This window comes from Grus americana, chromosome 13, assembly GCF_028858705.1.
Source record: "Grus americana isolate bGruAme1 chromosome 13, bGruAme1.mat, whole genome shotgun sequence".
In the NCBI taxonomy this organism is placed as follows: Eukaryota; Metazoa; Chordata; class Aves; order Gruiformes; family Gruidae; genus Grus; species Grus americana.
In genome coordinates, this window is record NC_072864.1 from 1,683,091 (window position 1) to 1,705,277 (window position 22,187).

Consider the following 22,187-nt stretch of genomic DNA (forward strand, 5'->3'; position numbering starts at 1 on the left):
GTGCAGACCTGGGGGACCGGGTATAAATAGTACCACTCCGGTTGTACCATTCTACCTGTATCCTAAGGCTGGGCTCCACGGGTCCCTTAACGTGTTATTTTGATCTGTCTGCAGACTGGCTTTGGGCTGCTCTTGGGGCAGAGACTACCTTTCACTTGCGGCTTCTGGTTTTTCCCCCTGGGGTCAATAAGCCTGACTTTGATCCCTCCCTTCTCCAAATTTTGTTACGGAGTGCCGTGTTGTCACGTTGGGCTCCTCAGCCTGGGGGAGGAAGGTGAATCCAGCACGCAGCTGGGAGACAGACCTTTCTTTTTTAAGGAAGACAAGGAGGCGGCGGAGAATCTGGTTTGGTTTTTTTTTTTTCCCCCAACTTGCCACACATATGTTTTGTCTGAATGTTGTTTTTTTGAAGATGTTCGGGCTCCTGGGAGAGCCGCGGTGGGGATGTGCCGGGGTGCTGGGGAGACCTGCAGAGCCTCACGCAGCCCCAGGTAATCTTAACTTGGCTCGGGTTTTGGCCGGTGTCTAAGCAGTAGCTTTATAACAAATTGTCTTACAAGAGGCCTCGTGTACGTGTAACTTAATTAGGCCCAAAGTCAGGAGGGGCTCGCAGGTTCTTTTGAAGGGTAGGGGCCCATGTCCTTACGGAAACCATCCGTTAAAGCAGACCCATTTTTAACCTTTTTCCATTACTCCCGCTCTGATGATACGTTCAACAATAGCTTTGTAGAGAAAATTGAATTTCCCCTATACAAGAATATACTCGTTTTGGTAAATGCATTCCTATGTCTACGTACAATAGATCACCTTCAAAAGGACTGTAACGTGAGAGGTGGAGGAGGAAGAGAGGAGGGCTGCAGATTTGTGGAGAATTAACCTTGATTTGGTTCTTGGCAAACCGGCAGCAGGGTCGTGTTGTGCCCAAACCTTTCCTGCCGTCCCCTGGAAGAGGATGGCCGCTTTGTTCTTACGTATTTACGGCCGGGGTCCTTGGCAGCGCGCTGAGCCAGGCGTGAGCCTCCTGGCATCGGCACAGCCGCGGGCAGGGACCCTGCCGGCACACGCGGTGGTGGAGGCATCGCGTGCTGGACCAGGAACGGGCAAACCGGATGGGGAATTTGGCTTCTGAAACAAGACGAGCAGAAGTGATGAAGGTAACGGGCAGGGTGCTTCTCCCCGTACGCCTGGCAGCCGGCGGTGGAGAGCATGTGGTTTGCTTGGAGAAACTCGGGCTTTGGGTTTTTTTCTGCGTTGGCTGCAGCACGCAGAGCCCCACAGAAGCCACAGCAAGCGTTTTTCCTGTCGTACAGCTTGTTAAATAGCAGCGTGGCGGTGGTCTGTCGTCAGCAGCCTCACAGCTCCAGACGGAGCTCTGCTTCCAGCTTGGGCTGAAATAATCTGGGAAATCCACTGTTCTTATCAGCGTGGCGGGGCTTGGGGAGCCGTGGCGTCTTTTTTAAGTAGTACGAAAATTGTGGTGACGGTTTTGCTGGGAGTGGGAGCGGCGGTGGCTGGGAGGAAGCATTAGCAGTTCCAGCTTGTGCGTGGAGCCAGCTCCAGAGCAGCCCCGTGCGTGTGGCCGCCCTGCAGCCCCAAAATCTGGGCAGCAGACCTTCCGCAGCGCTCGCTCCCCTTCCCTCCCTGCCTGCGCCGCCTCACAGACCTCTGTAACCGGCAGAAGCCTTTCCCCCTCCGTAGCCCAGTGGTTGCCCGGCGCTGGCTTTGTGCCGTGCTTGCTCCATGATGCGTGGTGTGTTTGTGAGAAAGGTTTCCCTGCCCGAGCGCCGCCCTGGCAGAAAACTGAAACTTTACGTGGCCTAGTTCCCCCCCTCCAAGTTCCTTTCATGCTTACAGACTTCCTGGTTTAATGTGAGCTATGAATCAATCTTTTCCATATCTTGAGGGAGAATATCACATGAGTTTGGTGTTTTGCTGGGAGCACAACGGGTTTGCAGCTGCGATGCGTTGCCCTACGCTGGGTTTTGGTGCTGGCGGTGGATTTGGCTGCTGCACCGCGAGGCCGACAGCGACGCCTGCAAGTGCTGAAGGTGGGAGATGTGTCTGCTCACAGCCCTGGCTTTGTTACTGGAGAAGGAAAATCCTTCGGAGCAGGAGCTAAGGGCAGGTTCTTGCCAACACTCCGTGTGGTGGTTATCCTTCCTGGGTGTTTCCAGCGGTGGGGGGTGAATCAAACTTTGAGGGATGTGTTAATAGAAGGTTTGGAAGGCTAATGTGGCACTTCTAACCTGAGCCCTGTGTAACTGAAGTCTTCTGGTTAGTTTGGAAAATAAGAGCATCCGAGCTTTCACTGTCTTCCCTTCTCTGCTGGAGTGATACTGAGCGGTTCTGGCTTTTTCTGGGTTTGTGGATTATTTTTTTTTCATGTCTGTCTCTAGTCAGTTCTTGCCCTGTCATTTAAAAGTTGGCATTAGTATGGCAAACAAATATCAGTTTTGCTGCAAAGTGGTTTGTATATATGTAAAACATCGGTCTCGAACCCACTGGCCTCAGTTGAAAAGGAGAAAGAGGCAGATGGCCAGAATGAAACTCCTGGGTTTGCAGACCCCAAATAGGAGTAAATCAGTGAAGTTCTGTGTTTGCTTTTCCCCCAAAGCCTGATGCCCTCGGGGCCCCTGCCTGTGAAGTGGTGATGTGTGAGATTTGTTCTGTCGCCTAGTACTTGCTCCTAAATTTGCCACAATATTCCTGAGGTTCCCACGCTCGGAGGAAGCTTTGCATGTTTGCAGTGGGCACGAGGATGCTGAGACAGGGAGAGGGAAACCGGGAAGAATTGTGCAACAACGGGGAGGAAGAGAAATGTTTTGTTGAGATTACCACGGCCTTTCATGCTCGCAGCTGGGAGAAGATGTTACTTGGCTGTTGCGACATCGGGGACTGAACACGAGTTTAAACGTGGACATCCCGAAGTATTCGTTTAAATCCGCCAAGGCTTGAGCAGGGCTTTCATTAGGGTGCAGCCTGTGCTGCGTGAGGCTGGTCCTAGCACACCTCCGAGCTGAAGGTCTCCTGGGTTTGAAGGATCCTGTTGCAATGGCCGGGGCACCTTTTGCAACATATTTTTGGTTTTTTTTCTCATGTAATTAACGTGCTTGGTCATGGTCTCCTCTGAAGTTTAAGGGCTTGTTTAAGTCACGTAGGTTTCTTTGTAGTAAAAGCTGGGTTTTGTCTCACGCTTCTACGTATTGAAGCATGGAAGGCAGAAAATTGGACAAGACTGGAGCAAAAGTCTCGTTTGGGCTTTTACTGCAGTCTGTATGTACATTAGATATGTGTGTGTGTTTGTGCATGCGTGTGCACGTACGTATCTATATACAGAGCTATACTCTAGGAATATGGTAGTATTTATTTAATTAAAGCAGCCCAAACTCACAGGACTGGGTCTCAGTTCACTGGTGAAATCTGCTGTGAACAAGGCACAAAGTCATTGGTGATTTAGCCGCGTAACGGAGCGCCTGTGCTAATTTAGACAGCCGAAAATAAGCCCAAATGCATTCTGCTTTCTGTTACCTTCCCGAGCCTTCCCTTTCTGCAGCTAAGCAGCAGACGGGGCTTGCCGGAGCTGACACGAGCTTTCGGTAGGAATGGTGTTCACCCCGCCGCCTCCTCTTGGGATGAGTCCCTCGTGCCAGGAGCGGGAAGATGGAAGGTGCGCAGGTGGGGAGCGCAGAGCAGCCTCAGCCCGGCCGAGGACGGAGCGGAACATGCCAGCAGACCCTGCCAGCCCCTCGCGCCTGGGTCCCCGGGCTGCTGCTGCCGGGGCGGGCGATGCAGCTCGCTGCCGGGGCACCGTCAGTCGCTGCTGCTTTGTCTGTTGCCCTTTCGTTCGCTGCGATTTAGTCGGCATCAGATCAAGGACAGCAACGGTCAGGGATTATCTGTGCTAACATGTTTCTTCGTCTTGAAAATCGGGCCCGGCTCGTTTTTGGGGCTTGGCTCATGAACCCCTTGAGCTGCACTTCAGCAGAGCAAACCGCAGTGAGCCGCAGCCGTAGCTCCCTGCCAGGCACGGGGCGGGCAGAGCCCGGCTCCCCAAACCGTCCTGGGAACAGAGTGGATTGTGGAGATTTGTGTTGTTTCAATTTTGCCAGAATAAAGCGCTCCCGGGGAATCCCCGTCTTTCCCCGCTGGTGGGACCTTCGGGACAGGCTCTCGGCGCGTTGCGTGAACCCTGCGTGCCGTGGAGGCTCGCCCCGCTTGTGTCGCAGTGAGCTGCGGGTAAAGGCTTCGCACTCTCATACCTCTCAGCACGTGCCTTTCTGCGTGCAGGATAGTTTGGGCTGCGTTTTTCCCTCTTAAATACATGGGACATGCAATACCCCATGCAGTCTGCTTCTAGTTAGCATTGCCGATCGCTCTGGAGGTGCACAGCATTGCTGTGTAAGTCCTTGGGATGTACTTAATTAGGGAAATATTTTTCCCCCCTGTGTGCATCAGCAGTGGGAATGTCTGAGTGGAGTTCACCGCTGTTTTAAGGAGGCTGATGTGCAAGAAGTCCAGTAGATGATTGTGTTGGCAGGACGCGGTTACAGCTTTTCCCCGGTTGAAGCCTCATGGGTTTCTGTGCAAGGCAGAGAGGAGATGGGTGAAGCCTGGAATCCTCCCTCTCCGTCAGGTTTTGGTCCGAGACGGCGATCCAGAGCCATCCTGCAATCGCACCGGTAGGACAACGGTGTCGTAATCGGCTCTTCCACTCTGCCTAATGGTGGTGCGGCAGGGCCCTGCGCTGCTCCAAAGGTTTCCTCATCGCAGCTGATCCCGCTCCCAGACCAGACCGCAGCTCGGAGAACCGACTGAAACAACAGTTTTGTAACCTTGGCCAGAAACCAGATAATCAGTGGCATCCAGAAATGTAGCAATATCAAGAGGCAGCTGCATATAGATAATTGAGGGAAGGGTTTGTGGGAAAAACTGCTCCCGGAGAAACCACACAGGCAGAGTGGTTGCTCGTAGTTGCAGGATACTGTCAGGGCTCGCTTTTATTTCGGCCTTATCCCAAGAACGGTCCCAGCTGGAATATTCTGAATCACAGGGTAGTTGGGCAGAAATTTCCAACTATAATCTTGTTAAATAGCGTGATAGAAAAACGTAGAGTTGTCATCATAATTTGAGACCATTGCCTGGTCTTCAGATGCTGGGGCAGGAAATGACACTTGGAGGTTACATGTGTAGGGGGCTGTGGTTGAAATGGAACTCGTTAGCAGGGATGGTTTTGTGTAGCGAGTCATCGGAACCGTTGAGGGGTTGGATGTTCACGGTGCCTGGCGAGGTCTTGAGCATCATCTTGGCCGTGGTCCCCGAAGACGTGGGCGCGCATCCACGTGCACAAACCGCTCGGCAGGCTGAGCTTCTCCCTTGTGTTATTTTCTGCAGGTCCTAAGAAACACCGGGAAGGTGCATCTGCTTCACGAATGACTGAAATACTAATAGCTGCTTTAATTCATGTTACTAAGTCTACTTGGCCGGCGCCTGTTTGAGAAAGCAAGCGAACCTTGCCTGAGCCCCATGCAAATACATCCAGATGTGAGCAGTTACAGGCGTATCAGGAGGTCAGGAAGCACTGTGGGTTAAGGCGAAATAAATATTTGAGAAAGGCGGAAGAAAGGACGGTTGTTGTGGGGACCAGGTACTAATTTTGAGAGCAGGCGAGAAGGAGCCACGCAAAGAGGTGAAGAAAGATGTTTCGTCCGTTACAAATCCCAATGAGGAGCGACGTCCCCCTTCAAAAGTCAAGAACAAAGAGACAGCAGGTTCCCCAGGGGGAGGAAGGAAAGAAAGAAGGATGTTGAGTTGAAGGTGAGGGTGTGACGGAGCTGTGAAACCGGCTAACCCCAGATGCGACAGCAGGCAAGCGTGCTTTCCAACCGGACGCCTTCAGAACGGGGAAATGCAGAAATCTCTGCTCGTTTTGGTAATGGCCGTAAGATTTAGCACCTTGCGCTGCGCTATCTTATTAATAGGTAACCTTTGGGATTACCCATTGTAAGGCTGCGGAATGAAACAACGCACCTGTGTTTGCACTTGGCTTGCAGGCCTCCTGCTGCTCTTGGGCTTATGTACCTGTGGTGGAAAAAAAGATGGACTTTACTCTTCCGGAACGGAGCTGGAGCACAAAGAACAATTGTTCCTTGTTCCCCAAAGTGCACGTCCCGCCGGTGCGCACAGGCAATTTTAGGTACTAATCATGAGTTGCGTAGGCCTAACAGGGAAATGAAAAGCTGGTGAAGAGCAGGTCTTTGCTGGGAGCGTGTCGGTAAACCAGCACTACACGGGCAGCGCTGGGTTGGAGGTCGGACGGCGGCTGGTTTGGACATGCAGCCTGCCAGTGACGCACACCGGGGCTTCAGTGCAGACTCAGCAGGTGCCACCGCGCTGCCTGGCTCGGAGGTGGCTTTTGCTGGGGTGACAAACACCTCAGTGACGGTGTCAGCAGGGTGATGGAGAAGGGCACAGTTCAGCACGTTGAAAAACCTCAACTTCTGTTTTCCTCCCCATGCTTTCCAGCGCTGGGGGGTGTGTGTCAAATTTTGGATGTGATCTATTTGAGTTGTTATTTTAAGGCAATTTTCAAAGATTTGAGGACACCTGTTTTTCTGGGACAGAGTCCTCAAAAGGAGCCCGAGGTTTTAAAATTTTCATGTTTCGATGGGGCTTGTTCATATTCCAACCTTTTCAGACCAAACAAATGTGTTGGATTTGTGCAAATAACGTCTGCGCCTCTAATTGCCATCCTCGCATCGGAGTTTTTTGTAACGGGTAAGAGCCTCCAGCCAGCTTTTTTTCTTATTGTCTGGCATTTAAAGAAGTCTGCACAATCTTTTTTACTCCCAAGCTGGCAGGGTACGGGCAGGCTTCAATGCACAGATCTTGGGCATGAGCTAATTTGTTGTGGCTTCAGATAGAGATGGCAGGAGCCTGGCTGGTCTGCACGCAGCGGGGCGAGAGAGGCTGTGCAGGCAGGGGAGCTGGTGGTCTGCGGGAGGGCAGGGTTGGAGGGGCAGGACGGGCAGCCTGTGGTGCAGGCAGAGCTGGGGAAGGCAGCCTGTGGTGCAGGCAGAGCAGAGGAAAGCTGTTGCTCCGCCTTGGATATAAATCTGAAAGCATTTGAGGACTTCAGCGTTGTTTGCATTTTCTCTTACTTGTCACAGCTGCGGGCGTCGCTCGCTGTGCCCGTGGGCAGGAGGGGTAGGCATAGGGGGTTAAACCTACGCCGGTTGGGTTCGTTAGCGAGGAATCTCCTCTTCTGCCAGGCACGGTGTTGGCGTTGGCTGGCTGGGGCTGCGAGGGGGCTCCGGCCATGTACATCTGGGCCCATCCCCATTTGCACATCGTCTTTGCCAGGAGCCCAGTCCTAGCTGACGGGTGCCACTGGTCCCGCTTCGCAGCTGGCAGCACTGTCCTCCTCCTCCTCCTCCTCCTCCTGCAGCTCAGAGGGACAGATGACCCCTCCTTCCCTTCCCATCCCTTTTGGGACCATTGCCTTGTGAGGTCCTCCACAGAAGCGTTTGGTCTCAGTGTGTGGCTTTGGCTTGGCACGGCATGCCCTGGGTGAAATAAAACCCATTTTTGACTATTTCCTCGCCCCGGCAAGCGGAGAGGAGAAGATCGTGCGTGTGCATGGCCGGGGCTGGCTCTGCAGAGCGCTGCCGTTCCCAACCGGCCTTGCTAGGCACGGCTCCAGCCCCGCTCCTGGTCCTGCTCCCGACAGTCCTGTGTTTCCACCCTCCGGGAGGGTGCTCGGGGTGCCGCGGGGGGAGGCAGCGGCCCGGAGGGCCCCCAGCCCAGGCAGGAGCGGGGAAAGGCCGCAGGGCTGCCCTTCTCCCCGCTGCACAGGGTGACCGGACTGGGTGTCACGTCCGCTTTTCCAGCCTTCACCCTACAGGTAAAGCCGTGTGTGCGATACTCCGGGAGCTGGCACCGCCGCCGGCCTTCCCTGCCCGTGCCCAGGGCTGCCGATGGAGCCGGCCACCCCGAACCGGCGGGAGCTGCCACGTCCAGGCTGGCCGAGTCCCAGGGCAGACTCCCCCTTCTCCATCGCCGCTTTCCCAGGAGGGGTGCGTGGCACCCACACCTCGCTGGCTGTTGGGGCGGGGGGGTGCTGCCGGCCGGGCCGAGGGGCTGGCGTGCCCGGGGACGGTGGCGTGCGCAGCCGGGGCTGGCTGCCGGCCAGAGGTAAACAGCTCCTTTGTTTTCCTGGAGAAATGCGAGGGATTATATTCTGTTGAGCTCACTCGGTCTCCCACTTCTTATTGTGCGGCAGACATGTAATCATCTAGTTCAAGGAGCTTAGTTAATTGTTTACAAAATAGGAAGGGTGATGATTGTCTCCTGGTAGAGAGGTGAGGTTGAGAGGGGTGTCGTGGAGGGGGGGTGGCCTGTCCGGCTCCCAGATTAGGAGGGATTGAAGCCAAATTGTAATTCTGCAGCCCTAGATTTGCGACTTTGAAACGCTCAGCCGTCTCTCCCACGAGCTGGGGATAACTCTTCCAAACTGGGAATTTGTACCTCCCCTCTGACTCTTATTAAACGTGCTTAAAAATGAAACGAAGACTCCGAGCGTTGTTGGTAATTGTTGTGCAAATGTAATACTCCCTCCAAGCTGTTAAACAGGCCAGTGCTCTGTTTACATGGAGAGGCAGCCAGCTTTCCAAGTGTAATGAGTCAGCTAGATGAACAGAAGGGGTGCAGAATTAATCTGGCATCCGTCTGGCCTTTTCTCAGTTAAACAGGTTTTCGAAGCTCCACGTGAATAGGTACCTACCCCGGTTACAAACAGCCACAAAGACATCGGGAGCGGGCAGAATTTTTTCAAGAATAAATTTGACGGCGTGCGGGCCATGGAACGATTTTAGCGAGGTGCTGGGAACGACGTGGTTTTAATTTTTGGCTGTTCGTGGTGAGGAGCAGAGCGTGCCCCGGTCCCAGCCGTGCTGGTCCCTGTGCTCATGACTGGCATAAGTGAAGTTGCTTGTTTTTAATGTCCTTTGCAAAGTGGAAATAGGTTTCCCTTGCCCGGCACGTCATCTGAATTTGCACGTCTCAGATTTGCAGTGAATATTGAAGTGAACCTGTTCAGGCGGCCGACTCCGTCCCCTCTGCACCGACCTGGTGCTCCTGCTGGCTCCTGCCTCCTCCCAGGCACATGCTCAGGCACTTGCTCGTTTCTCCTTTATCTGCACCTTAATGAGCACCAGTAGGTGAAACCAAGGGGGGAAAAAAACCCCTTAAACTTTACAAATTGGTTAATGACTGCTGACAGAGTGAGATTCTTGAGGCTGTAAATGGCGGAAGCTGCTTTTAGAGGAAGCAGTCGCAGCGCCTGGGACCCCACCGACGTGGAACATGGAGGGGACGCCTCGGGCTGCGGAGCAGTGCCTTCGGTGGAGCATCACCGGTGCCCGGAGAGCCACGCTGCTGTAAAACGTGACATCTTGTTAGCCGGTGATCCCCTGGCTGGGTGTGCGGGAGCACCGAGGCCAGGGCTGATCGCTCTTGGCTTCAGGTTTTGCGAGCTCCAGGCTCTGTGCCGCTGCTGAGCGTGCCCGAGGACGGCCGAGCTGCCTTTTTAAGGTGCTGTTTTCAGTCAGCCCTTGTGGTGCTTGAACTTTGGCACTTGTGCTGGGCTGCAGGCCCTTTGAATGATGAAGAGCAGAAATTTGGAGACGCAGATTTCTACAGTCGTTCCCTCGCTCTAAGAGAAGATTTTCTTTTTCCATTTTCTCTTTATGGACGTGCAGGGTTGGTATACTGAATTTTCTGCACTTTCCCCCCTGTTTTTGCTTCCCATCTGCAGCGATGAGGAGGGCTGATCAGCCTGTTCCTGCCTTTGCCAGGTCAGGTCCTTTCCTGCTCTCCCATCCAAAAGGAAAAGGCTGGGGGCTCTGGGCTGGGGGTCCCAAAACTCAGCACCACAGCTGTCCCTGCGTCGAGCAGGGGGACACGAAGAGGCCTCAGTCCCCGAAGCCTCCGTCACTAAACGTGGGTAACCGTTCTCCCGTAGCTCAGGCGAAGGAGCTGGGACGAGGGATTAGCTGCCTTGGAAAGCACAGTCTCCTGCTGAAAACGCCAGCTCGGGATGTCTTGGAGCTGTCTGTGCCTGGCGCTTTGGTCTGGGAATTTGTGCTGCTGCAGGGCTGGGCTGGGGATTGTGAATCACTTTTTTTTTTTTTTTTTTTTTTTAAATAAAAAAACCCACAAAGCAACCCAAAGGGCCCCTCTGAAGCATAAATGAAACATTTAAATTATGAAGGGATTTCCAGGGAACTTCTGAAATACAAGGCTGGTGAAAGCACCGCACTAGTGTTCCTCCAGCCTTTAACCCCCTGTCCTGCCCCGGCCACCTCCGGTGCGGGGACCCAGCACCCGGCGAGATGGTGCTGGGCTGCCCCGGTGCTGCCCGGGACGCGGTGCGAGGTCCACGCTGCTTCGTCCCCCGGCCCTGAGCAGGCGGGAGGGTTTGGCTCCTCTCCTCTCCTCTGTTTTCTTTCTTTCTTCCCCGCCCACAGAATTCCCATCTTGTGATGGAGCGCTGCATGACTTTGTTCCTGGACAATTTCCTGCAATTGTAGCTCTGCAGAAACCCAGCCGCTATTATAAGAAGTTAATGGGTGCAATGTGTAGTGTTGTCAGGTGGCAATTAGCTGGGGAAAGAGTTTTCAAATGGTGCCTGTTTATGCCGTTTCAGCGTAAGTACGACGAGACCTTTGCTGTGGGGATTGATGTGGGTCACTTCTCGGAGATATACTGTTGCACGGATGCTTTTTAGCCTCTGGTCTCGGGAGAGGAGATATTTTTGTTCACCTAAAAAGGCCTCGCCTGCCTTGGCTTCAGCCGGTATTTCTGATCCCTGTTGCAGCTCATGCTTCGCTGTATTTCAGATGTCAGTTGTCTTTTCAGCCCTGTAACCAGGCAACACATGGCAGGAGCAGGGAGCGCTTTGTTATTCTCCAAATTGTCTTACCTAGGCCAAGGCTCCGTGGCAGCGTATGGTGCCGGGGTGAGGAGCCTGGGACAAACTGCTCCGGGAACGCTGGGCGGTTTCTGGTCTCGTCTCATAATGGTGACGTGTTCAAAAAGTGCATTTTAGAAGTAGGTTTTGTAATTCAGCGATGCATGCGTTGGTCCTGCGAGTGTCTGGGAATTCAGTGTGACAAACTGGGGGAGCAGGGCTGTCCTTGCCCCAGACACATGCTGGGGGGGTCCATCCCCACGTCCCTGCGCTCTGGACAGAGCCGTACCTGCAAGAAGCTTTATGTAGGCTTGCCGTGATGCTGTAGGTGAAGGATGGGAGGGATATTGCTGTTTGGGCACGGTCCATTTTAGACTATCCCTTGCACGTGGAACAAGTTGTGTTTGCAGGTGCAGGCCCCAGCTTGCTTCCCGTGCGGAAGGTGGCAGAAGCCAGCAGCGGTTTTGCCTGCTCTGGTCTGCAGTGCACGGCATTTGGAGGTGCTCTGCCGTCCCGGTGAAGAGTTCGGTGGGGGTTTATCCCCATGAGAAGTGTCTTGCCTTTTCTCCCCCAGTGGAAGGATCCTTTGGAGATGTCTAACTTCTCTTTTTCCTCTCTCTAAACAGACGGTTGATGATGAGGCGATGGCAGCATAAATGAAGATCAAGTAAGGAAGGCAGAACGATGCCCAAGGGTGGGTGTTCTAAAACACCACAGCCAGAAGATTTCTCTCTCAGCAACGACATGGTGGAGAAACAAACGGGGAAAAAGGTAGCGTGTTTTGGTTCAGTTGCCTTTCTTGAGGGATGCTGCCCCTTGTGCCCGATCTCTTCAAGCCGCGGCAGTATTGCACGTGCAGGAGGATGCTGTGGGCTGTTATCACCGGAATCAAACCTGTGTATTGGTACTCTGCCAGCTGAGGAGGTCCACTTTATTTCTCGGTGGCTGCTGTACTTCACGGGAGGTGCTGCAGCCACATAGACCCTACTCAGCCGAGCAATGGGGGGGATGCTTTGGAAGATTCTCTTTTTTGCAAGTATTGTGCATTTCTAAGGCTTTCTGCACTACGCCGTGGAAGGACCAAGTAATGCAGCGATCATGCAAGAGCGTGCTGTGTGAGGGAGGAGTTTCTCCTCCTCCTCTGGCTGTAAATGCCACCTCTGTGTCAGGCTCGGCTGGTCTTGCTTCACCCAGAAGTTTGGGCTCTGAGTGTGGCCTGAGCAGGAACTCGGCCTGTGAGCTGCTCTGCTGAAATTACTGCTTCTGGGGTTTTATTTGAAGTGTTTAGGTTTTGACTGGGCTTGAGGTGAGGTTACTGAGATGAAACCTGAGTTTAAAGATAAAGAAGTTCATCTCTCCTTCATTCCCACATTTCTCATTTTGCTCCAGCCTTAAGCTCTGCCTCCTCTCATTCAGCTTTTTTCATCCTTCTCAGTATCGGTAGTTTCCAGTAAATAGTTGTGCAGCAAGCTGTGTACAAATGTTACCTTTAAATAAAAATTAAAACCTATATCTACTGTATTCTGCTATGGAAACAAGTATCATCCACTTTCCCTTCACCTCCTTGCTCCAGTTTCTCACATTCCCCCAGGAGTTTCTAGAGCTGAAGCTGAGCTTTGCCGTGCCTCTTGCTCTGTCACTTCCTGTGCAATCCCCTGTTGACGATAGCAACTCCTCTTATGATTGAGGTCATATTATTAACAAAATGAGGAAAATGACAAATAACCAACGGGAAAATCCCAGGCAGAAATTTGGTTATCGAGCAGGCCGGTAGCATCTGCCCCGTTCCCCTTTCTGTGCCTCTCTGCGTGCACGAGTCTGGTTGTGGAGCCGCACCGAGAACAGGAGCGTTTTCCCTGCCCGGGCACTTTGCTGGGGCTTGTAGGAGGGGGGCAAGAACCGGGAGCAGGGGTGTTGGAGGTGAAACAGCCGCCCTGTTCCGTCGGGAAGATACCTGGCAAATGAGGCTGAGCCTGGCAGCACAGGATATGTAAATACGGGGTTTTGTCTGCACTGTGTAAGAAGCTTAATGTTGGTGCAGGTGCTTCGGGAGGGAGAGGATCGGTTATAATATGAATCAGCTCCCATTTTATTTCATCCACTCGCGGCAGTTTAAAGGCTGCATGTTATTTACAGACCAGGTTTGTTGAGCGGCGCTAGGGACGCCGGGAGCTGGAGTTATCTCCCGCTGGCTAAATAACTAGGACACAAATAATTTTATGCTTCCCATTCAGAGGCGTCAGCGCGGACCTGCGGAGAGTGGTATTGAGTTAGGACGGGGAAGAACCTTTCTGCTCACTTAATTCTCATCTTCTCAATGGAGAGGAAACTTGCAGGCTTCTGTCCTCCAGGGACTGAGCTGAGATCCAGCCGTAAGTGGCCGAAGAACAGCATGCAGCAAATCGCCCCGTTTCTAGTTAACTCTGGAGCGGTGACTCAGGGTAAAAACACTTGGTTGTTAGACCTCCTCCTTCCAGACGCTGTTGTACCTGCCTGTCAAGCAAGCCGCTGTTTTAATTTATCTTGCCTTTGTCAACACTTTCAAAGGCCCGAGCCTGCGACTTGGCCCACGCTTGCTGGCAGAGGCTCGCTAGGGACGGCAGCTGCGGCACAGCCGGAGGGACCCGCGCCCACCGGGGCTGCCTGCGACGGTGCGCAGGGCGAGCGTGGTGAAGCATTAGCTGCCTTGCAACTTCAGTATTTTCCTCTCAATGCGCCCTTAATATCGACAGTTGTTTTGGCATCAGACGGGCTTCATAGGTTTGGGCTCTGAAGCTCCAGCACTGAAGGCGAGTAACGGTGCAGGACGCTCAGCGGTCCTGGTGTTGCGGTGGGCTGAGCGTTGCAGGAAACGTGTGAGTTCTGCGCCCGAACACGTTAGAGCCGGGCTCCCTGGGCGGCTGCCCTTTCTGCGGAGGGCTCGTGCTCTGGGGAAGAGGATGTGAGCCGCTGCCTTTCAGTTGTAGAGCTAATTACAAGAGGGAACTCCGAACTCCCCTCTCCCTGCCCTTCAGTGGGAGGGACGTATTCACTGGTGAGCTGGGGCTTGTGCTGGCGCAGCCACGGGAGCGAAATGGTTTAAACACCGTGCCTCTGTTGCTCTCCGTGCCCGACAGCGTTAGATGCTTCACTTGCTTTGCTGCTGTTGAGCGAGGAGCTGTTTCTCCCGGGGTTAGCAGAGGCAGCGGGGCGGCCGGTCGGGCCCTGCCAGCCTTATATGGCTGCGCACAGCCTGCCCGGGGCGGGTGTTCCGCGGCCCCGGGGGCTCCTTCTGCTTGAGTTCAGTCTGAAGGGTTTTGTAAAAATATGCATGCCATATATGAATAATTCTCCTTTCTGGTGTAGATCCACAGATCCCCATACCAGAAGCAGATTACTCACGACTTAGGCTGAGCACAACACCGCAGCAAGAATTATATCAGTCGTCGAAACCATTTCCTGATGTGCCTGGGACCGCTCGCTGCGTGGTTACACGGTGTGCTCAGAGGCTGCGGCGGAGGATTTGTCTCTTTATGGGGAAATGTTCCCACTTGCATAGTCTGAATTGCATTTTTGCTGCAGTGGTTGAACACCGAGCAGAACAGAGCTCGACCCTTGGTTTTGGATGTGCTTGTAGGAGCTAGTAGAGGTTAACTGAGCAAACCGGGCAGAGACAGCGTTAGGAAAACTGCTGAAGGGTGCTGCCTTCTCACCCTTGCCCTCTCTGGGGTGATAGGGGTGGTGGTTTCTCAGCAAGGGAGCCTTGCTGGGAGGGCACGGTACCTTGCTGATGCCCACACTGGATCAAACTCACTTGGCTTCCACAGGAGTGAAGGGGGAAAACTACTACACTTTTTATCCATAATAATTTCAGTAGCATGACTACATTTTGCTCCTATTTCATTCTTTTTCCTGCCCTTCAAAAAAGCTTTTGCTTTCTCTTCTCTCTCTTCTCCCACCGTGAAACGTGCAGAGGCACTGGGTGACTTACATACTGAAGAGCCGACGTTTCAGTGAAGATAAGCAGCCCACCGTCGTTGCAGGGTAGTGTTTCTTACAAACCTCAACGAAGGCTCGAGGCACGCAGGAAAGGGACTTCAGTTCCAATTGTCTCCATAATGTTTTGTTGCAACATTGATCAGGACCCAAATTCAGACATTTGAAACTTTGTGTATGTGTTGTACTCCGGTTTTGGAAAGGCAGCAAGGGACACAAACTTCAGGGATACCAGCGTTTGGTTTGCACCACGTCCATTGTGCAGTTTGGGTAGAATTGTGTCCATCCCTGTGTGTAACGCAGGGTGCGAAGCCTTCTCCTGCCCCGTCTCCCTCCCCCCGGCAGAGCCCTGCTCCGTTAAGGACAGACTGCCGTGATAGTGCAGGGAAACTCCCGCTCTCACAGCATTTGCTTTTTGCAGCATGGGCTGTTTTGCCCCAGGCAGGAGTTCGGTGTGCCAGCTCGGGGTGGGGCATTGCCCATGGCACCTGTGTTGGAGCCCTTGGTCCTTCAGGGCTTCTCTCCTCCCCGGCTACCGGCACTGGTTCTGTTGGTTACCGCTTGCTTCTTAGGAGCTTTGCAACCTCATCAAACCCCAGCCTGGTTTGGGTGGGCAGGGACCTCCCAGCCCACCCAGTGCCACCCCTGCCATGGGCAGGGACACCCTCCACTAGCCCAGGTTGCCCAAAGCCCCATCCAACCTGGCCTTGAACCCTGCCAGGGAGCCAGGGGCAGCCACAGCTTCTCTGGGCACCCTGTGCCAGGGCCTCAGCACCCTCACAGGGAAGGATTTCTGCCTCACATCCCATCTCCATCTGCCCTCCTGCAGCTTCAGGCCATTCCCCTTGGCCTGGCACTCCCTGCCCTTGGCACCAGCCCCTCTCCAGCTTTCCTGGAGCCCCCGCAGGGACTGGAAGGGGCTCTAACGAACCTGAAATACTTTCAACTCATTTTGGAGAACAAAGGGCTTTGGGGATTTCCATCGCTGGTAATACAAGTCTTTGCATAAGCGGCTGGGATGTGAGTCAGGTTTTGTCGGTGACGGAGTGAAGGCACGGCTCCAGCGCTGCTCTCGGCGAGCGGGCAGAGACGGTGGTTTGCAGTTTGTGTGTGGGCACCGCTAGCACAGCCCTGCTGCCTGCGGCTCCTGCGGACAGCGGGCAGGAGGAGGCTGCAGGTGCACGGCCCCTCCTGCAAAGCAACCTGGAGACGCGCTCAGCTTCTCTGCTGGAAATACAAATTTCTTTTGCGTGCGTTTGTATGTGGCTCTGCCTTGCAGAATTTTGCATCTAAAAGAACTATGTTTGGTTTTGCTCTGAAAACCTACATTTGGACAGGAAGCTGGCCTAGCTGGAGTTCTGCGTGAGGGTGAAAAGTGGCTTTTATTTGAGTGTGTCATTAATGACCTGAGCAGATTGATATCAGGGTCTCTTGCTGCTTAGAGATCTTTGTCGTATAGAGAAGTCAGCACAGACGCGGTTGGGCGCTCCCAGTCCGTACGCCGCGCGCGTGCCTTGCGTCGTCGTAGCATCTCGCGTCGGGCAGCTGCTGGGGGCCGGTTCGTGATGAGTTTGTGCTCCAAACCACGACGGCTGATAGCACCTTGTGATGCATCTTTTAGCTGTAGCAAGTGTAAGCCGAGGTGGGTTCAGTTACTCATTTAGTAAATCTTACTAATAACGTAGCGTGACAGTAGGGGACTTTTCCTGAAGTCATGGTCTGGTGTCCGCCCTTTGCCAAAGCAGCTTTTTATTAACACCTGCACAGGGGAACTTGTTTCTGTTGCCGAGCCCTCGACAGTACCCCGTCCCCCAAACTCTTCTCTTGCCCTCAGCGAGAGCTCTCCTGGCCTTTGAGAGCCCCGGGCCTGTCTTACAGATGCTCGTACAAGTTTCTCTGCAACGTCGATTAATTTGGATTTCTTCCTTTTTTGTGAAACCTGATTGTTGTACCTTTGTACCTGAGCTGACTTTAAACATGAGATGATCTAAAAATGAAAGCAGCTTTTACTTGAGAAAAGGATGACGTTTTTCATTACACAATTGGAAATAATTAGGGAAGTAAAGCTCAAAATAAGAAAATGCATGTTATTTTCAGGAATATGACTCTCCAAGCCGCCTTAATTTCTCTGTGGTGGTTTCACCGCCAACTGCCGCAGGCATCCTCAGCAGGTCGCTGCTTCCAGGGGGGGAGCAAAGTTTGGATCTTCTTTGCTCCAATTAGTATAAAAGGTTATCGTTGTGCTACTGTACAAATTAATCTTCAAAGCAGTGCCGGGACTGCCGCCGCTTCCTTCGTTCTGTGGTATTTAATTTTGCTGAACTTACTGGATTAACAGCTCCAAGCGTTAGGGCGAATGCAAACGAAGCGTTGCCCGAGCGTGCCCGACGCTGGGATTCACACAGCCGTTCCCATTTCCACGCTGGGTTCACCGTCTTCTCTGGGAAGGGGTTTTGCCTAATTCCTCTCTTCTTTGTCTTTCCTCCCACGCGGAGCTTTTAACAACATTGCAATAACTTTCTAGAATAAGTTGCGTTTTTTACCTGTCCTGCACTTTTTCTTATTGCTGACTGTGCGGAGATCCCGTGTGACGTTAATACGGAGACGACTGACCTGGCTTGCAGGCACCGCAGTCCCCCTCCGCCCGTGGGTTTGGGCTTTCTCACCACAGTGGCCGAATCCAAAGACTAAGGGAATTTTAGAGAAGGTGCGTTTTAAACTAGCCGTCCCCAATCAACGTTTGCTTTTAAGTGGGGTGCAAGAACAGCAGCGCTGCCGGCCAGTGCCCGGAGCCAGGTTGCCTGCGAGGCAAAATGCTTTTTGGGCAGCAGAGGACATGACATGATGGGTTTGCTCCAGTTGAAATCTTATTTTAAGGTAACAAACAGTGAAAAAAATTTATTTTTTTGTGTTGAGCACAATTGACTTCTTGTTGGAGCTCTCAACGTGGAACCGGTGTCTGGAAGAAATGCTGGGAGTGGAGGAAATCCCACCGCTGGGGCGGGCAGAGGGTACCCGAGTGCTGAAGTCCTTGGAGGAACGGTCTGCTCAAAGGGTCTGCGTGAGGGAATCGCAGCACGGGCAGCTGCTGCAGGGAAGTGTCGCTTTTGAGGGTCGGCTATGACTTCTGAGGGTAAAACTTGTTGGGCTGATGGTTGTCTCGAAGTGCAGTTGAAGTTTTTGAGGGGAACGTTGGGGCCACGTCTCTGCAGTCGTTGCACCCGGGGAAGACGGTGCTCTACCCCGCGTGGACGCGGCCTCCCAGGTACTCAGCGCTGCTGCAGGGTTAGTGGGGTTTGAGCGTAGCGCTGCCGGATTGAACTGAGGAGGGAAAGGACGGACCAGCTTACCTGCTTGCAACACGGCAGCCCTGGGCGATGATCGGTGGTCCCTGACCTTCCTTACTCCTCCGAGCTGGTCAGAACAGCAGCTGGCAATAGAAGCGGCATCATTTGTTATTGCAAACTATTTTTGTCCACGTCAGAACAAATAAGACAAAAGCATTTAAATCCAGAGTGTTTAAACAAAAGGCTGGAGTGTTTATTTTGGCTGTCGTGACTTTATCCCATTGACTCCTGCGCCGAGGAGGGGCTCTCGGCGGCTGCTCTCGAGCGGGGCTGCCCTTCTTCGGGCTCCGAACGTGAAATCCTGCGCGCCCGCGGCCGAACGTGCCTTGGCCACAAGAGCCACTGTCGGATAGGTTTGTTTAGCTTGCTTTACCAAAAAAGGGATTCCCCAACCCATTTTTTTCAGTCCTCACCAGAGCACGGGTGAGAGGGGGCTGAGTATTGGGCGTGCAGCCGCGGGGCTGTCACGCTGCCCGTCGCGAAGGGGACGTGCGAGCGGAACCCGTTGGTCCGAGTAAACGGTTTCTCTTTAATCTGCGGGTGAAGTCTGGTTGCCAGACAGAACCTCGGAAAGAGGAAGGAGCAGGGCACACGGTGACGACGCGGTCTTGTGACTGCTGGCACCCGAGCCACCTGCCAGGGTGCTGAGTCTGATGCAGACGGCATGACTGGGCTTCTCTAAACAAGGGAATTTCTGTTAGATTTGCTTGTCTGAGTTTCCAGCGATGGTCTTGCATGATTTAACGTATTAGGATTCTTTTGTTTAATCTAACTTTATATCTAAAGCTGAGGGTCCAGGTTTTGCTAGGTTATTGAAATGGGATCTATTGCAAAGCTGCTCGTTCTGGCCCTGTTTTTAGAGCAGTGGCACAGCGTTCAAACCAGAAGCCCTTGCTTGAAATAATAGCGTGTCTCAAATAGAAAAAACACGAGAGCATGACTTCAGTCTGTGTATATTCTCAGCATACTGAACTCCTGAAGTTTGACTGTACCAGCTCTCACTGTTGATCTGAAAAATCTTGCCTGTCTCAATATATGGTACTGTTGTCTTGCTCGGGATGTTTCTTCAAAATTTCTTCCTGCCGCTCGTACCGAGCAGTCCCCAGCATCACCTGCTTCCTTAGAATCCAAACCAACCCGAATAAACGAGACCGGTACAGAGCAGACGTAGGCCTGCCTCTCTGAGAGCGCAGCGAATGCTCCGCCAGCGTCTGCATCGCTTTTTATGCAATACTGGTCGGTTTGTTCGTAAGGTAGCTTCTCCTCTGAAAATCCCAGTGGAAACCTGCACGGGAGAGGGACGACTTAAATAACGTTCAGGCGCTGAGAACACCTCGGCTGGTGTTTGCACATAGTTGGGGCTTAGAGATGATCGACCTCAAAACACAGATCTGGGGGAGAGCGAGCGAGCTGGGCTGGGGCTGGTGCTGCTGGAACCGCTGCTTCGCTGCGGGACGTCGCTGCTGCGGGACGCCTCACCCTGCGAGGGAGGCAGCAGCGCGGGCAGAGCTGGGAGCGGGTCGAGCCTGCCCGTGCTCGGACGGAGAGCGCTGCCTGCGGAGTGTAGGCAGGGCTGTGCTGGCCCTTTGGTATGAATCGTTACGCTGACCGTGCAGCGCAAACCTTCTAAGTGCATTTGGCTGCGGTGCCGATCCTGTAAACGGTCAGTAATGTTAGCAGACTTATTGGCTGCCAGAATATTCTCCAGAATAACATGTTATCACGTAAGCTCAAATAGTAATGCTGTATTCTTGTGCTAGAAATACTGCGGGCCCCAAGGAGAAGCCCTCAGCTCTTCACATTGAACCAAGGGCTTTAATGCTGGTTTTCGCGTGCTGTGCACGCTCCCCTGCGTCCCGCTTCTGCCTGGGATCGGGAAACCCTTCCCAAACGACGGCTGCGATTGTGGTGGGAAATCCTCGGGTTCCCCCCACCCCAGCCTGCCTTCCCCCTGTGCTCACAGCCGGCGCGTCCCCAGCCGCACACAAGGTGTTAGCTCCGGTTTTCACGTGAATTGGTTGCAGGTTTCACACCACGCGGCAGCCTTGGCTGACCTCACTCTTCTCTAGTGACGTTTTAGCATTTTATCTCGGTGGAGGCTCCTTTCTGCGAGATGCTAAACCCTGGTGCTGGAAACCCACGGTAGAAAGGAGAGGACGGTGCTGCGTGAGGCTGGTGCAGGACGTTGGAGGTGGGCACAGTCTGGGGAAGGCTCTTGTTAATCTGCTCTCTTCTCTTTCTAGGATAAAGATAAAGTTTCTCTAACCAAGACTCCAAAGTTGGACCGGAGTGATGGCGGCAAAGAGGTGAAAGAGCGAGCGACCAAACGGAAGTTGCCTTTCACTGTTGGAACAAATGGAGATCAAAAAGACTCGGATACAGGTAAAGAAACGACATCGTCCACCCTGGAAACACGAGTGGTGGGGCGGTGGGGAGCGCAGCGTCCAATACGTGAACAATCCATGCCGAAGCGTTCTATCAAACCTGCTGTATTTTGTAACTGAAGGAAGAGGCGTGAGGACAGGAGGACAGCCGCTGTGGTACGTGCCTACGCATCTGGAGCCGAGTGGATTGAGGCCCTTGCGCTCTTAATAATACGTTTAACCAGACCAAGAGACGGCCCTGTCCAGGCACCCCTTCCCTTGGCTGGTGGTCTGTCTCTTCCCTTTCTAAACAGTGCAGTTAATTAAACAAGCTGAGCAGCGGTGCTGGGCCTTCCGGTAAGAACCTGGAAAATAAGAGAATCTGGCTGAGTGCTCTTTAAAAGGCAAAAAACAAGCAGTAAAAACCGAGCTTGCATGCATCTGCCTAAAGTATACCTGATAGATGTGTGTGTCTGTATAAATACATGTATGCACACGCCTGTCTAGCCGTGCTTTGTTGTTTGGGGGCTTTAAACTTCTAGTGCTTCGCTGTCTTAAATCTGAACAATTATTTCCAATTGGCACGTGTGTTGTCAAACACAGATAAAACTGTCTGGAGGTCGTAGTGATGGGCTGGCGGTGTGACTTCTGTGACGTGGCCTGTTTGGGGCTGGCGCAGGTGGTCCTCAGGACCACGAGGACATGAAGGTGACCGGTTCGCCCCTGTTCTTGGGACTGCCAAGGTTGCCTCGGTGGTTGGAGCGTGACCGAACGATGCGTCCTCAATACACGCCTGGTTTCTGGGAAGCGTTGGTGCTGCGGTGGGTATTTCAGCCTGGCTGTGTCGTGGTCGGGCAGGTCGCATCTGGTGGCAGAAGAGCGGCTGGTACACGTGGCTCTCGCGGGCCGTGGCCCCTCGTAGCTACAGAGAAGTTGAATGGGCTGTTGGTTTTGTAAAGAGCTGTTGCAAAGCTTTGACGTGGGGAAAGTAACAGTGTTTGGTTGCAAGGGGCTCGGCTGTGGCTTTATGGGCAGAGGTTTGCGTAGCTCCTTTTTTGTACAGTTCTGAGAAATCTGCACTTGGAAATAGTTCTGGCCAGGTCAGGATCACAAATCACACAAAGAGATAAAATGGACTAAAAGTTGGGAATGTGCTTAAAAATGGTGAAGAAGTTGGATCCGCTGTTACTCTTCAGCGAGTGTGTGTGTTTCTGCGTGCCGAATGGCAATTTTCGCAGTTGCTGAACTCCCTGTCCGGAGAAAAAGTTTCAAAACATGAATTAATTTAATTAAACGACAGCTCGTCCTGATGGCCGTTTGTGGGGATGAAGTGTTGGGTTTGCGTTCGTGGCGTGCGTGGCAGAATGAATAAATCAGGATTTGCAGTTGTGGGAGCAGATGGGGTTACGGCTTGACACGGGTGATCTTCACTCCCTCTCCGAACCGGCTTTGGCATGGTTCATGGTGCCGTAGCGGCGCAGTTGGATAAATTTAGGGCTGTCAGCTTTGGAGGGTGGGTGGCCAGGGCAAAGCAAG

The 22,187-nt window shown here is 53.1% G+C and overlaps 1 protein-coding gene across 5 annotated transcripts in view; it reads left to right on the forward strand.

Annotated features, from left to right (window-relative positions):
• The window catches only part of ANKRD11 (ankyrin repeat domain containing 11), a 155,183-nt gene that overhangs the window by 103,565 nt on the left and 29,431 nt on the right, over positions 1-22,187 (forward strand). For all 5 annotated transcript variants that reach the window (XM_054840870.1, XM_054840869.1, XM_054840873.1 and 2 more), the window contains 2 exons: positions 11,593-11,737; positions 20,532-20,670. In XM_054840870.1, coding sequence (XP_054696845.1) covers positions 11,651-11,737; positions 20,532-20,670 — 226 coding nt within the window. In that variant the 5' untranslated portion in view covers positions 11,593-11,650. The remainder of the gene's footprint in view (positions 1-11,592; positions 11,738-20,531; positions 20,671-22,187) is intronic.